Source organism: Emydura macquarii, unplaced genomic scaffold (assembly GCF_026122565.2).
Source record: "Emydura macquarii macquarii isolate MOO-44397 ecotype Brisbane River unplaced genomic scaffold, CSIRO-AGI_Emac_v2 contig_1253, whole genome shotgun sequence".
NCBI lineage: Eukaryota > Metazoa > Chordata > Testudines > Chelidae > Emydura > Emydura macquarii.
This window is the reverse complement of record NW_027131390.1, coordinates 80,498,318-80,514,235: the sequence shown is the minus strand read 5'-3', so window position 1 is coordinate 80,514,235 and position 15,918 is coordinate 80,498,318. Positions and strand designations below refer to the sequence as shown.

General features: G+C 42.8%; 1 protein-coding gene across 2 annotated transcripts in view; it reads right to left on the bottom strand.

The window, feature by feature from the left end:
* Positions 1–7,895, bottom strand: part of IFIH1 (interferon induced with helicase C domain 1) — a 43,052-nt gene extending 35,157 nt beyond the window's left edge. Inside the window, exons 1-3 of one of the 2 annotated variants that reach the window (XM_067549356.1) lie at positions 5,403–5,506; positions 2,958–3,201; positions 1,976–2,132 (exon numbers count right to left, since the gene is read on the bottom strand). In XM_067549356.1, the coding sequence (XP_067405457.1) occupies positions 1,976–2,132; positions 2,958–2,981 (181 nt within the window). In that variant the 5' untranslated portion in view covers positions 2,982–3,201; positions 5,403–5,506. Of the gene's footprint in view, positions 1–1,975; positions 2,133–2,957; positions 3,202–5,402; positions 5,507–6,764 lie in introns of those variants that run through there. The other variant, XM_067549355.1, reaches the window with a different exon arrangement.
* Positions 7,896–15,918: the final 8,023 nt, after the last annotated feature.

The following is a 15,918-nucleotide window of genomic DNA, read 5'->3' as shown; positions in this document are numbered from 1 at the left end:
TATTTGGAGAGGTTTTTTTTCAAACCTTGTCCATTTCTGCATACAACTTCAAGAAGCCATTTTCCATTAACAATTGATTTGGGATCAGAAAGCAGAGATACAAAATTTATCACCTCTCTTTTTCTTACAATGTTCTTGACTACACACCAAATATGGAAGGCCTTTTAGAGAGTTGGCTGTTCTTACAATTGTGAAGACATACAAAATGTGGGCAGGCCAGTCCCCTCAGGCGGCCCATCTTACACTTTCAACATATCCTACATGAATACAACATTCCTGACATGGAAAAAAAAAATTTTTTGGTGATAACATGATGTACTTGCTGCATGCTAGTCTGTGTAATGTCTTCTTGAGGACTGCATTAGCCCAGGTTACTGGAAGCTTCCTGAATTAATGCACTATGACTCAAAGTAGGTCTACACTACCTCAGTGTCACCACACCATGCAGCTGCACCTCTGTAGTGCTTCTGGCGAAGAAGCTCTAAGCCAACGGGAGAGAAGCTCTCTTGCTGACATAGTACTGCCTTCACAGAGGCAAGGAGAGGTAAGGGTTAAGGTCGGTTTAACCGCATCACGCAGGGGTGTGGATTTTTCACCCCCCCAGAGTGATGATGTTACACCAAAGTAAGTGTGTAGTGTAGACCTGGCCTCAGTAGTGCACTGAATAATAGCCTTATTGAACCCTTTACCCTGCCTAGGATCTGCACAGAGCAGTGTTAAAGTTGAAGGTTCAGAAAGCTGGAGTTTGTACCCAAATAACTCAATGCCCTAATTTACACATTTGAGGAATATGCATTACATTGTTTACATAAACGACAACAAGTGTCCTGATGACTAGAACTTAAATCTGATAAAGCTGCTGCATGGAATGAACTTTAGGAACACAGGAACAAATATGCTGCTGGCTGACTCTCGCATCTCCCTGGGTTGACTCGTTGATGCTCTGCCCTGGTTGCTCCGTGTCCTGCAATGGGTGGAGGATTGGAGTTGGGTTGCTAGTCCCTGACACCGGCTGCTGCTTGCCCTAGATTGAGAGAGGGATCTGGTTGCTTCCTGCTACTAGCAAGGAGATGTCCAATTAGAGGCCTGAAAGACTCTAATCATAGCACATAGCCTCACCTACTGGAGCCCTAACTACATACAGACATACCACTTAGAGCCAGTGTCTCCTCAGCTCTTCAAACTGGTAAGCTGAAGCTGCCATGGGAGAATAGTTCAGAAAACTGATGAAAAACAGGACCCTTCTGGCCAAATAGAAGACTTAACAAATCTAGTATTAAATGTCTCAAAGCCCTAAAAACTTCTAAAATTTACCAGCATGTGCTGGGTATTATGTAAATCCTGGAACAGACATCTGGGCTGCTGCTTCTTTTTCAGCTGTTCCAGAATCCTGGTCAGCAATCTGGAAAGGATGATGCTAAAACATTACAGTCATTCTGTCGTAATATGACTAGATAGCAGCTGAAACACTAAAGCCCTTTCAATTTTGTCATTTACATGAATGAATTAATTATTTGTTATTATATTTAACTTCTGAGAGTGACTTCAAGAGTACATGCATTTGTAACTTGGGGTTCTTAGGAAGACAAACTTTTCTGTTGTGCAAGAAACTTGAAACTGTAATTCTGAGTTTATCAAAAACAATTTTCAGAATGCCTTTGTGCTGAAAATTACATGGATTTTAAAAATACTGTATTCAAAACAAAGTTAATAAAAGTGGGCTGGAAAATAAGCAATTGAATTATATTTTTAAGTAGTTAATCTTCATTAAATTTGTCATTTGTCTGGTAATGGTGTTTAGAAGCCCCTTAAGTAAGAAGTGAAGAGCCTGATCCCAACACTCTTATATGAGTAATCCTTAAGTAAATAGTCACACTGAAGTCAATTCTGGAATTGGGCCCAAAGACTCAGCAGAGACACCAAAAACAAAGCTGATGAAAAGTCATAATTTAAATTAGTAAAATAACGTAATTACCTTGTGTATTTCCACTTAGTTCATCTGCGAGGATTCCATGTTCAGTTTCACGCAGGACAGCCAAAAATGAAGAGAACCAATCTTTCTTCTTTATTATTCTACTTAGCAACTCTCTTGCACCTTCCTTATTCCCATAATTTTCAGTTTTAGCCACGATCTGGTTAAAATTGAAAAGGAAAACAAAATTCTCAAAGTAAGATTGAAAACCTCAGAACAATTTTTTTTTTTTTTTTTTGGAAAAGCCTCAAAGCCTTTATGGCACAGTAAAGACAACGTACAGAATTCCAGTTGTTTTTCCCCCTGAAGTTTGAATACACACAGATACAGATAAAAATACAAAATAGGGGAGCCAGTAATTTGTTAATCAAGAGAGATTTACTGCATGATGTCATCTTGTCTATCTTCATGTACATGCAGTGTTGCTCCCTATAGGATATAGCCAGTTTAGCTTTAAATCCAACTCAAGATCTGAATCATCTGTTGCTACCTCTTGTAGTTTGTGAGGTCCAGCATCAAACAATGATTTCTTTGCAATAGTCTGACCCAGGGTATATTTTAGGGTAGGTGAAAAAAGGAGGGAGTGAAATTGCAGAGCGTAGCTGGCTGCAGGTTGAACTCATGGCATGACCACATATTGTGGCATGCATGCGCACACATACACACACCCTAATTGAGAGATGGACCACATGGACCATCTCCCCTCTTTCACAGTTGGGTGGGCCACATCTCTTCCCATTTACAGTTCTATAATATCTCTATGGCAACTAAAGCAATTGCTTACATGGAACAATGTATGCATTTTAACTTGGTTGGTGGTTTGCCCTCTTTCAGAAAGTTAATCACAATATCTAATGTTACTCTTTTCATTTCCTTTCCTTAGCCTTACCTGTTCCATTCCTATCTTCTCCTGTTTCCCTTCATATATTTCTCCACCACCCCATCCCCATCTCTTCCTCTCCCTCTGCCTATGCTTCCCCGTTACCTGATCCTCTTTACTCCTGAACATGCTTTCTATGATCTCTGAGAACAGCTCCTATTTCCTCTCCTCTTCTTATGTAACAGACTCTAGAAGAGACAGCTAGCTAAGCCCCTCCTTGTTTCCAGGTATATAGTTTTCTGCCGTGAAGAACCAGGATGTTTGGAAGAGCCACCAAGTCCACACGACCTGCCAGTTCTCCACAGGCCATTGTTTGAGAACCACTGGATTAGTGTATTCATTGGCCAAGCTAGAGTACCAAAAAAGAAAAAGAAAAAAAAAGCTGTGTAATATTAAACCAAATTTTTAAAATTATTTTACTTTTAATCACCTACACTGTAATGATAACATAGATAAGGACTCCAGAGGGGTAGCCATGTTAGTCTGTATACAGCAAAAACAACGAGAGTTCTGTAGCACTTTAAAGGACTAAAAAATTTAATTTCAGCAGGCTTAAGCTTTCGTGGGCTTCAGCCCACTGCCTCAGATGCAGTTCGTAGAAATAACATAGCAAATATTGGCAACATATATAGAAGGCAACACATACATATCCAAGGACATTAACTTTGACAACGGAGGATCTTTTAGTCTCCTACTACACACTTAGCACTGAAGTAATACCAAAAAAAAGCTACTGAAGTCATTTGTTTTCAGTGTGGCTACAGTTAGTTTCTTTTAATATTTTACATGTAAGTAGGTATATGATCAGTTCTAGCAGCCATATCTATTTTAAGAGGAGGAAAAATACCTGCTCATGTCAGTTATATCTTACCTATTACTAATTACTTGTATTACAGTAGCACTTTTAGGGCCCTTGTGCTTGGCACTGTACAAACACATAGTAAGAATGAGAGCCCAAAGCACTTACAATCCAAGTTTCTGATTCAGGAAAGCATGCTCAAAATTAAACATGCTTAAATCTCATTTAAATCAATAGGACTTAAGCACATGCTTAAAAGTTAAGCATGGGACGTAGGCATGCATTTAAAGTCAAGCATATGCTTATTTTTTTCTTGCCTAGGTGTGTTCTAGAAATTCGGGTACAAGGGTTGCCCTCTTCAAACTTGCTTGTTGGAATGCAAGCACAATGATCTAGGGGAGTTCAATGACCCTAGAAAGTCCACCATCACTGCCAGAGAGCTGGAGTAGCTTGACATTGACATAGACACTCTCTCTGAAACAAAACTAGCTAACACACTTTCTCTATGCAAAATGCATTACAAGCTTTGCCGTGGAAAAAGCAAACAAGACTGCCATGAACACAGGATGCATTTTACAGTCAAAAACTTATTAACATGCATGGTCGAATCCGTTGCAGCATCAGACTGTATCATATAACTAAGAATAAGCTTTGCCATCATCATCAGTATATATGACTGTCACAGTTCTCAGGCTGCTGATGGGCACCTCCTACTGGATGGGCACTGAAAAGTTCTTATGTTGCCTCATCTACCTAAGTACGAGTCCCTGTAACACAAACTGGGTTAGATAGTCTTTGATGAGGCTATCAACTATATTGATGGGGCTGGGGCTTTTGGCTCACACTCCCCTAGACCCATTTGTCTATTCTCTGATTCTCTAAACCACAAAAAGGTAAGAACAGCAGCAGCAGCAGCAACCACCTAGTCAGCTTGCCTTGGGCCTTCCCAGAACTATCTCACCTGGCCAGTGTACCAGGGTTGCTGACTCCTTGTAAACACAGTGAAGGCTGATAACTGACCTTCCCAAGGGCAGTTCCCCTGAAGGCTTCCAGGAATCTCCGCTGCAAGCCACCATTTGCTCTCCCCCAGAGCTGCCCAGGAAGTAGCAACTGCTGGGAACGTCCTGTTTTAAAGTTTTTTCAAAGTCCTTATTCCACACTTGACATGATTGGCAGGGCCAACATTGCCAGCCTTCTCCACAGCAACTCTTTAACCCCTTCATCACGTGTGCAGGGTTTATACACCCCGTCCCAATGCTCCAACACTTCCTTCTATTTCTGAAGAGAAGGACTTGTTCTATCAGCAACTTGCCAGTATCATTAGTAAACAACCACCAGGTGAGTAACTATCTACTGAGAGACTTCAACATTAGAGTCAGCTGAGATCATGAGATGTGGCCACTATACATTGGCCACCATATAGAGTGGGAAAAATAACGACACTGGACAAACACTACCAGAGTTCTGCACCCACTGAGGACTGTGCATTACCAACACCTACTTCCAAGGTGGCTGTACTGCTGTAAAGACTCATGGTCTGGGCTTTGGCACCAACTGGATGTAATTGTCACCCACAGAGAGCACCAACAAGATGTTCTCCATACTCACAGTTTTCACAGTGCAGACTGTGAAACAGATCATCCACTTGTAAGCTGAAAAATAAGGCTTTCACTACAGAAATTCCATCATACCAAACAAAGTTGTTGTCCGCACATTAACATCAAAGACCAAGGAAGGTACCTTCAACTCACTATGAATCTCAGGGATGTTATGTCATTGATTGCACCTCCGCTGAATGCTGATGCAGCATGGAACTCAACTATCAAAATGGTCTTCACACGAAGGCAATTGCAAGAAAAGTCTCAAGAACTAGGAAACTTCTCTGCGTAACCTTCACAGATCTTACAAAGGCTTTTGCCCTTGTCAGCAGAAAGGGCCTTTTCCAATTGCTATAGAGAACTGGTTGCCCCCAATCCTCAATTTGATTCAATCCTTCCATGATCGCATGAAGACTACAGTTCAATGACGCTGATCACTCTGACAGCTTTGAAATCTACAGTGGTGTCAAACAGGGATGTGTTCTGGCACCATTCTTTGGTATATTCTTCTCTCTGCTACTTCGACATGCTTTTTCATCTAGCAAACCAAGGGTGTACATTACCATATAAGATCAGATGGAAAACTTTTCACCATTGTGTGTCTAGCAAAATCAACACCTGCTGATAAGAAAACTTCTTTTGGCTAATGATGCAGTGCTTGTTATACCTGGCTAAGAGGAGCTCCAACAACTCTGTAAAAGCTCTGCACTAGCTTGTGATGAATTTGGACTAACCAATGGCCTAAAGAAGGCAAGGATTCTGACACAAGTTGTGTTGACCGTATCAGAAGTTTTAATAACTAGCACCACAGTAGAAATTGTACAAAAGTTCTGCTATCTGAGATGACAAGCTTAATGCTCACATATGAAAGGCAGGAATCACATTCAACCACCTGACCAAGTGTATCAAGTGGGATACCAAAGTTCGCGCCAAAATAGCTGAAATTGAAAAAAAATTGCCAAGTCTAATCACTATATTCAAACACAGACATCTCCGTTGGCTTTGTCATCTGCACTGGATGTATGCATTCCAGAGGACCTCCTGTACAGAGAATTTGCAGATGCTTCAAGGCCACCAGGCTACCTAGGCTCAGGTTCAAGGATATTTACAAGAGGGACTTGAAAACTTTCAGCATCAACACTGCAAGCTGGGAAGATGCAGCTAGCAACAGCCTATACTGAAGAGCTGTGCTGCACCAGGGAGTTAAAGAGGCTCAAGAGAGACGGTTGAGAGAGAGGAAAGTAAAGAGAGCAAAGAGGAAAGTGTAGCAGGCCTCATGCCCTAGTTGTGTGCCAGTTTCATCTGCTGATCCTGTGCATTATCTGTGGCAAGGACTAAAGACTCCCAGATTCGGCGCTTCTCCCCTGGGATGAGTTTCAGCTTGAGCTCGCTCGGCCTGCGCGGCTTTCCTTTGACAGGGAGACCCTACCCCGTGCTGCCGCTCCGGCTCTCAGGGAGAAAGGGGGAGTGGAAATGCACCAGCGCCGGGGGTGGAGAGGCGGCAGCGCTACCTACCCGCTCCTGATCGTCCTCCAGGAAGAGGCCCTTCTCAAGACACTTGTTGGCGACCTGCAGCGTCCTCAGGTTGTCCACCAGGGTGCGGCAGAGCAGCTGCACCAGGTGCACGCAGAGGTCGTTGTCGGCCTCCTCCGCCGGGGAGGGCAGCTCGCTCAGGCTGGGGTTCACGTAGGAGGCGGCCACGTCGCTGCCCCCCTGCTGCAGCGCGGTGACAAACTGCTGGACCCAGCCCTGCTGGTGGGAGCCCCGCACCACGGCGTCCAGCAGCTCCCGAGCCGCCTGCGCTTCGCCCTGCTGCGCAACGACCGCCCGGAGCCGCTCCTTCTCCGGCAGGCTCAGCGTCTCCAGGCAGTCCAGCACCGGCGCCACCCGAATGACCTGCGTGAGCCGGGGCCTGAAGCAGGAGATCAGATAGAGGAACTGCTCCTCGCGGGAGGGGGCCGCCATCTCCCCGGCGTCTCCGCGGCGGGACTGGGCAGTGCAGTCGGCTCAAGGCGCTTCTCCCCCTGCGCCCGGAGAGTGCCCGGGACGGGGAGGTTCCCTGCGCTTCTCCGGCGCTCAGGCCCTAACCACGTGGACGGGGCGGGTGGCTGCGGTTCTCCCCCTGCGCCCGGGCTCTTGCTGGAAAAGCGAAGCTAATCCTCGGCCTTTGCGCTTCTCTCGGGGCCTGGGCACGTCTCTCCGGGGAGCCGAGCCGCCGAGGTTCTGCGAACTGAGCGGAGCGGCCGTGCGAGCGCCGCTTTTAAACGTCCCCAGCCGGCCGCTTTCGGTTTCGATTCCTACCGGGCCTGGCTGTTCTCGGTTTTCAAACGCCAAGGGCTGAGCCAGCCCTCCTCCCGCGTCCGGCAGCGACCTCGCCCCGCGTTAGCTCGCAGCCTGATGCCCAGCGCAGGAGCGGAGCCGGAGGCGGCCCGAAGCCATCTCTTGCGCGCAGGATGGGAAACGGGAGAGAGAAGGCAGAAAAAGTAGAGGAGCCCCAGAAAAGCAAAAATTGGAGCCATATGTGCACTACTGCCAGCCCCAACATTGAAAACGAACAAAATCCTGGGGGGGTTACATTTACCTCCTGCTTTCTGAGCCACTAGGCCCCACACTCTTCACTTTTCAAGCTTTTCTTTACAACCCTGAAGACCCTTCAGTATAGGTTCCTAGACCATCCACATCACAATAGTATCTAGGTCCCTCCACTTCTGCGTTAAGCAACATGATTAACATCTGTCATATTCTCTGGTTTGCTCTCTCATCCTCTCTCCAGGGGGAGAAGTAATATGTGGGTGGAGTGTTTTGTTTTGGAAAATCTTTGGGTTTTTGAAATAGGCACGCTGTTGTGTGTCTGTATTAGAGAAGGCATAGAAGAAGAAGCATGCCTTCCACCGGGAGTGGAAGGAGATGGGGTTTGTGAGAGTCTTCTGTTCCTGTGGGAGTTTGTGCTGCAGTCTCTGAACAGCTCCAGTGAGGGTTCTGACAGACAAGCTTTACCTTATGGTAAAAAGAGTTGTCAGCTACAGTCTTCATCCTGTAGGTCTAAGCAATCTCTTGGATATCTTGGGCTCAGGCCATATAGCACCTTGAGATGCTTTGAGCAGGGGGTTGGACTAGATGACCTCCTGAGGTCCCTTCCAACTCTAATATTCTATGATTCTATGATTCTATGATTCAGTGGGAAGCCAGAATAGAAAGCAGAAAACATATTAGACATGCTCCCAGTAGCCAGTGTTGCTGAGGAGGTGTACTGTAACATTCTGTACTGGCCAGAGGCTTCACAACTGGGTACATTGCATTGCCTTTTTCCCCAGACAGCAGGTCACAAACGCATGTATAGCTGAGGCCAGGTCATCATCCATCAGGATAGGATGGAGTCTCTTAACTAACTAAAGATGGTGGGAAGCATCACTCACTAATGTTGCTATGTGACAACTTAGTGTCAGGAAGGAATACAGGAGCACTCCGAAACTACAGACTGAATTCAACAATTGTGTGTGTGTGTATTTTCAACCAAGAGCAATTACATGCAAATATCTTGCATTTAAAAAAAAAAAATATCTTGAGTTTGCAACTATAGTGCAATCTCTTGATTTCAGCTGCTGAAGATTAAAAAAAAAATCTATTAACTATCACAAGACTTGCAATCAGATCACAAGAGTTGACAACACTAAATGTGGAAGTAGAGGGGCAAAGAAATGGGAGACAGCTTGACTCTCCTTGGACAATACATTTCTGTAGCACTACCTATACAGGACCGGTATTAAAATCATAATCTACCACATGCCTAGATAATCCAGCTCTTCTGTCAGAAAAAACTGAAAGCAACTGCCTGCTGGAGGCTTGATTAGATTAGTTAAACATGATTCTCTACCAAAAATGTTTTTGGTGTTTGAAAGGATTCCTTGCTAATATACTCAGTTTCGAGAAAGGACAATAAGCTTTTGATTTTTTTCTATCAAATTTAGAAGAGAAATGAAAGTGAAGAGGAGCTGCTGCCACGAAGTGTAGATTACTTTTCCGTGACAAACATTCCTTCTCACTTTTGCATGTGAGCATTCTCCATATACATATGGCTAGGGGAATACTAAGGAGTAGTCAGTTTGTTACGATCAGCCAAAACATTTAGGGCCTGATCCTTCAAGGGAATTAACCCAGATCCCTTGAATGGATCAGGCCCTAAATGTTTTACTTCATCTAAACTGACTATTTTTTATTGATGGCTTTAAACGTATGTGCAGGTGGTTCCATAAAGTGGGCTTCTTGAGAATTTGTTCTTCAAAATGTTCATTTATTTTTAATGAATGTTCTAACAATCACAAAAATTCAAAATTGCTTTTAAGAAAACTCTTTTCGCTGATGCGGAAAGGTATGATGAATTTAATCCAAGAAAGAATAAATCTGAGAACCTAGTATTGGCACTTTCATGTATTATGATTACAAACAAAATTTCAGTCCTTTTTAATTACAAGCCTTTCAGAGGACTTGTAAGACCAGAGGTCCTCCCACATAAAATCATTAAAGATCCCACAACACATTTCACAAAAGCAGAAATGTTAGTAATTCCAGTGTCCTGGCCAAATTTCAATTTGGAACATTTCTCTTTTAGACTCATAGATTTTAAGGTCAGAAGGGACCAATATGATCATCTAGTCTGACTTCCTGCACCACGCAGGCTGCAGAGCCTCACCCACTCACTCGTGTAATAGACCCCATCCTATGACTGAATTATTGAAGTCCTCAAGTCATGGTTTAAAGACTTCAAGATACAGAGAATCCACCAGCAAGTGACTCATGCCCCATGCTACAAAGGAATTTCGTACCTAAATTCCTCCTACAATTTTTATTTAGATATGATTGATCCTAAACTGGTACGTAGTGTACTATGAAAATAGCTGTCACATTGAATCTCAGATTGAGATGATGGAGTACTACAGCTTTGAAATTTGCCAATGTGCACAAGGCTTCATTGGATTATTTGAGATAGGTGGGGTAAGGGAAAAAATGAAATAAAATGGGAGGGAGGAGGAGGAAAGAAGTCTACAAAGGAGAGAAAACAGCAGCTTGGGTAGGAAGTATAGTTTTTAATAAGGTATTTCAGGAGACAATCGATCCACACATCAACCTGATGACCTCATTTTAGGGCAGTGGTTCCCAAACCTTTTACTAAGGCAACCCACCAGGTGCATTTTGACCTTTGACCCACCTAGAATCCAAATGTATGGGATGAGGGAAAAGGGGGCAAGGATATCATAGGTGAGGATCCTTCTCCTCTCCCTGTCGAGGGGACACTGGCTATCTACTCTAGTAGCACAACCCTAATCTCTGCCTGGTGTGGAGGGAAGGCCCTGGGGGCAGAGGGTGGAGAAGTTGAAAAGTGAGTCTGTACTCTTCCCACAGCAGTGACTTCTGTGGGGTCAGTTCTTACTCCCTGCTCTGGATGTTGCAACCTGGCATAAGGGATCACAGCACCATTCAGGTTTGGCCAAACCTGTTTTAGGGTATGTCTGCACTTCAAGCTGGGGATGTAATTCCAAGCTTGAGAAGACATGGCCTTGCTAACTCCGTTTGAACTAGCATACTACAAATAGTGTAGCTGTGGTGGTTCAAAGGGCGGGTGGAGCTAGGTGCCTTGAGTATGTACCTGGTATCTCGGATGGGTATGTACATGGCGTGGCTAGCTCCTCCAGCCATGGCTACCAGTCTGTTTTTAGTGTGCTAGCTCAGTGAGAGGTAGTTATGGAATCATACCCCCAAATCAAAAGATTCAAAGATGTAGACATATCTTTAGTGTCATCATTGTAGCTCACCATTACCTGTATAGTCTGTGGGTGGAGCTTTCAAAATTGGGGTGCCTGAGCTAAGGTATCCACTTCCACATTTGCACACTCAAATCAGCATTTAAGGCTTCCAAATATCCAAATAGATAACTTGCTAAATTACATCCATTTCTGTGAAGTCACTTCACTCCTTTGTGTCTGTCTGTTTATTTTTCCCTTCTGTAAAGTTGTCTTATAATGTTCTTATCTGCTTTGCAAGGAACCTGTGTATCTTAGGGTTTGTCTATTCATACAGCACAGCAGGGAGAGAGCTTTTGTCAGCATGGGTATGTCACCTCTCAGAGAGGTAGTAGCTATGTTGATGAGAGAAGCCCGTTTTCCACACACGAGCGACAGTTATACCAACATAAATCTGTAATATAGACCAAGCCTTTTTTAGTGGCTGTGAACCATTTGCAACCTTTGATGAAAGATTCTATAGGCCTAATACAAATCCAATTGATATCAATAGGATTTTTCCATAGATTTCAGTGGGCTTTGGATTTGGCCCTAAAAATGCAAAGTGTTAAATACTCAAAACATGTCTAAGTGGCACATGAAATTCATTGTTGATAAGTGCAAAGTAATGCACAGTAGAAAAAATAATCCCAACTATACATACAAAATGATGGATTCTAATTTAGCTGTTATCACTCAAGAAAGAGATCTTAGAGTCAACACAGACAGTCTTTTGAAAACATCTACTCGATGTGCAGCGTCACAAGCCAACAGAATATTAGGAACTAGTAGGAAAGGGATAGATTATAAAATAGAAAATATCATAATGCCATTATATAAATTGATGATACACCTTGAATACTGCGTGCAGTTCTGGTTACCCCAACTCAAAAGAGATATATTAGAATTGGATATGGTACAGATAAGAGCAACGAAAATTATTAGGAGTATGGAACAACTTCCATATGAGGAGAGATTAAAAAGACGGGGCTGTTCATCTTAGAAAAGAGATAACCAAGGGGGGATATGATAGAGGTCTATAAAGTCATGAATGGTGTGAAGAAAGTCAATAGAGAAGTGTTATTTTTTACCCTTTCACATAATAAAAAAACCCAATAGAACTGGGTAGGCAGCAGGTTTAATGCAAACAAGATAAAGTACTTTTTTACACAACACACAACTAACCTGTGGAACTCATTGCCATGGGATGTGATGGCCAAAAGTATAATTAGGTTCATAAAAGAATTAAATAAATTCATAAATGGCTATTAGCCAAGATGGTCAGGGACACAACCCCATGCTCTGAGTGTCCCTAAACCTCTAACTGCTAGAAGCTGGGATTAGACACCAGGGGATGGATCACTCAATAATAGATCAGTTCTGTTAATTCCCTCTGAATTATCTGATGCTGGCTACTTTCAGAAGATGATACTGGGCTATATGAATCATTGGTCTGACTCAATATGGCCATTCTTATGTTCTTAAGTAGTGCTGTAACTAGATGTTTACATAGAAACTGTCTCTTCTGCTTTATAGGCCTCTGTTTATTTTCTCTTTCAATTCTGTTTGTTTTCTATTTCCCTTTATGCGTCCATTCTGGTTTCATTTCACTCTGTGCCATTTAGTTTCATTGTTGTCTCTTACCATTTCCTTTTTATTTCTATTTGTTCCAGGTCCCTTTAGAAGCTCCTATATTCCCTAAGATTTCATATTCATTCCCCTCAGTATTTCCTTTGATACTACTTTCCAACACATTACCATCACCAGTCACTGCACTTGCCCTCCTTGAGTTTTTACATTTTCTGATTTTGACTGTCATTTTCCTTCACAATTTGGAACAGAGCTCTCCAACCTAAAGATTTTTGTTGCTAAGTAACATCTTCACCCACCCTTACTTTTTCTGAGCATCCTGGTTTCCATGGTGCCCCTGATTAGCACAGCAGGAGTCATTATTCCTTGAACAGGGCTATGGTGAAATAGACAGTAGGAATGGGGGCCAGATTTTTAAAGGTATTTAGGTACCTACAGATTCAGGTAAGTGCCTAACTTAGGTACCTTGTGAGATTTTCAAAAGCACATTTAAAAATCTTTTCCTTTGAGTAAGAGGGAGAGTTTCTGTCAAAATTTCTAAACTAAGATATGCTAGAATCCGTTCCATGTATATGGAGCTTTATAAAAGTATTGTAACAGGCACACCTGACAGCAAAGCTATAGTTCAGGACTATAATATTTTTATTATATCCCTGTTTTTCTTGGGTTAAGATCCATTGTTTTAATTTGTGAATTAGGCCTCCATGCTTATACCTCATTTTAGCCTATCTTCCCAACTCAGGAAAAACTGATGCTTCACACTGGGGGCTAGATTCACAAAGGGACTTGGGCATTGTGACACTCAATATTACAACACCCAACTTTTAGATACCTTGAAAAAAAGGCACTGGACTTCACAAAGTATGAGTTCAGCACCTGGGCTCTCTATATAATGAATGGGGAGAGATAGGCACCTAGGAGTGGGATTCACCAAAGCCAGCATGTTGAGTGGGCAAGCCATGTCAGCTAGCCAAAAGAAGATACTAATGAGAGGGGTGTGTACGAAGCCCCATTCCTCACACACAGTTGGGTACCCAAATCTAGGCTGGAGAGAGGAACCTATCTCTGCTTGGGATTCATAGCCAGAAGTCCTCTCCTAGAAGCATACACCTAAGTATTATTTGCAAGAAACACTATTGCCACCAGATGAGGAAAATAGGATGCCTTCCTTTTAATTTTTAGCCCAGTGGTTAAAGCACTCACCCAGGATGTAGGAGACCAGGGTTCAATTCCTCCCTGTACCGGCTGGGCAAAAAGGGGTCTCTTGCCTCTCAGAAGAGTGCTGTAACCGCTAGGCTACAGGATATTTTGTTGTGGGTCACCCTCAATCTCTCAAATGTTCCTCTTTGGGTAAATACCTATCTGTTGGAGCAGGAGTCTGGCTTCTGGGTCTCTGACCCACCAGCTACAGTCATTCTCACTAGAGAGGGTGAAGAGCTATTTAAGCTAAAGGATAATGTTGGCACAAGAACAAATGGATATAACTCAGACATGAACAAATTCAGCCTGGAAATTAGAAGGTTTCTAACCATCAGAGAGGTAAGGTTTGGAACAGCCTCCCCATAGGAGTTGTGGGGGCAAACATCTTAATTGATTTCAAGAGAGAGCTGAACAAATTTGAGTGTGATTGTAGGATGGGTTGCTTGTGATGGTAGAAAACAGGACTTGGAAGCCCTGAGGCTCACTTCCAGTTTATGTTTTATAATCCTACAAATTCAGGCATTAGGGCTTCAGCCTACCACCTGCAGAGTCAGGAGGGGATTTTTTTTCCTCAGCAACTTTTTTTTTTTTTTTTTTAAAGTTCCTTCCTCTGAAGCATCAGGGATGGCCACAACTGGAGATGTGACCTTGGGCGGGGAAAGCAAGGACTCTGAGGTGGTACAGAATTCTCTCTCAGGTGCTTGGCTGGCTGTTTCTTACTAACCGATTGCTGTATGTGGGGTCGGGAAGGAATTTTTCTCCAGGTCAGATTGGCAGTGATCTTGGGTTTTTTTTCCTTCCAGTGCAGCATATGGGTGTGTGTCATTTGCCCAGGATTAGCTAGGTATATCATATTTAATCATTTCCCTGCCATCCTGGGGGCCTTAGGCACTGGTGCATCTCAGTCATTCCCATTCTCTGCCTGTGGCACATAAATCTAGTCTCCTGGGGGCTCTAATTTCAGTTGTTAGGTTTAGGTGTGGGTAGCCTGTGATATACAAGAATCAGTGATTTGGTTTGTCTCTGAGCCTGAAACTGACACTCCCAGTCTCCCCATCCTTCAACCCCTCAGGATCTCTGTTCCAATATACTCATCCTACATGGGTATGAAAATTGTATTAATGACTTGACCTTCTGTTGGTCTAAATTTTTTTGCACTACAGCAAAATATCTTCAAAAGTACACACATCTCACACTTTTTGTCTTTTCTTTGATCATGATCCATTTCTGTTTCTCTTTCCCTTTTTCACAATATTTTGCTTTCATTTCACTTTGCCAATTTCCCCTTTTCCTCATGAGATTCTAAAGCTCTTCACTATCCTCTTCCCAGTTTCATTTTTCTTCGATATCTCTCTCTCCTGAGAAACTTGTAAATTACATAAATTGTTTCATTTCCCTCCCTGCAAACTTTCTCTCTACTGTGTAATTCTATTAATTCATGTGCTTAATCCCCAAGAAAAAAATCAAGAGAATGAAAGAAAAAAATCAGAAAGAGCAAAGACCAGTGTTCAAACTGACTACTTTCATTACGCAAGACTGCTCAATCATTGTACCCACAAATGTCATCATATCTATTCTAGAAGGTTCATAGGAGAGTAGTGCTATTCTCTTAGTAAGTGTAAATGGTCACTGGCACACATGAGATATCTATAGCAACTAAAAGTACATCAAACATCCAGAATGCAGTGTAAGTATATTGTAAGAAAAGGCCAGATTCTGCCACCCTTATGTTGAGTAGGATCTTTTTCCCAATGGGACATTTTCAGTAATGGTGGTATTATCTGGTTTATAGTGAAGAGATGTTTGCAATTCTACAGGTCCTTTAATCAGAACATCTCAAAGCAAATTACAAACCTTTCACCTAAAGGCACTCTTGCTTGGTAAAGGAAAAATGGATTTATTTTTCATGGTATATAGTAGTATACTTGTTGGCATCTAAGTGAATTGGGGAATAGAAGCCAAAAGAAGTCCATTATTGTGACAAGAAAGCAAATCCTGTTATACTGGACAGAATCCTCACTGATCCAGAAGTGCTGACTAAATGAATTTGTAGGTGGAGGGAACTGCCTGAGGAGAATTCATGTTTTGAAGCTGTTCAAACT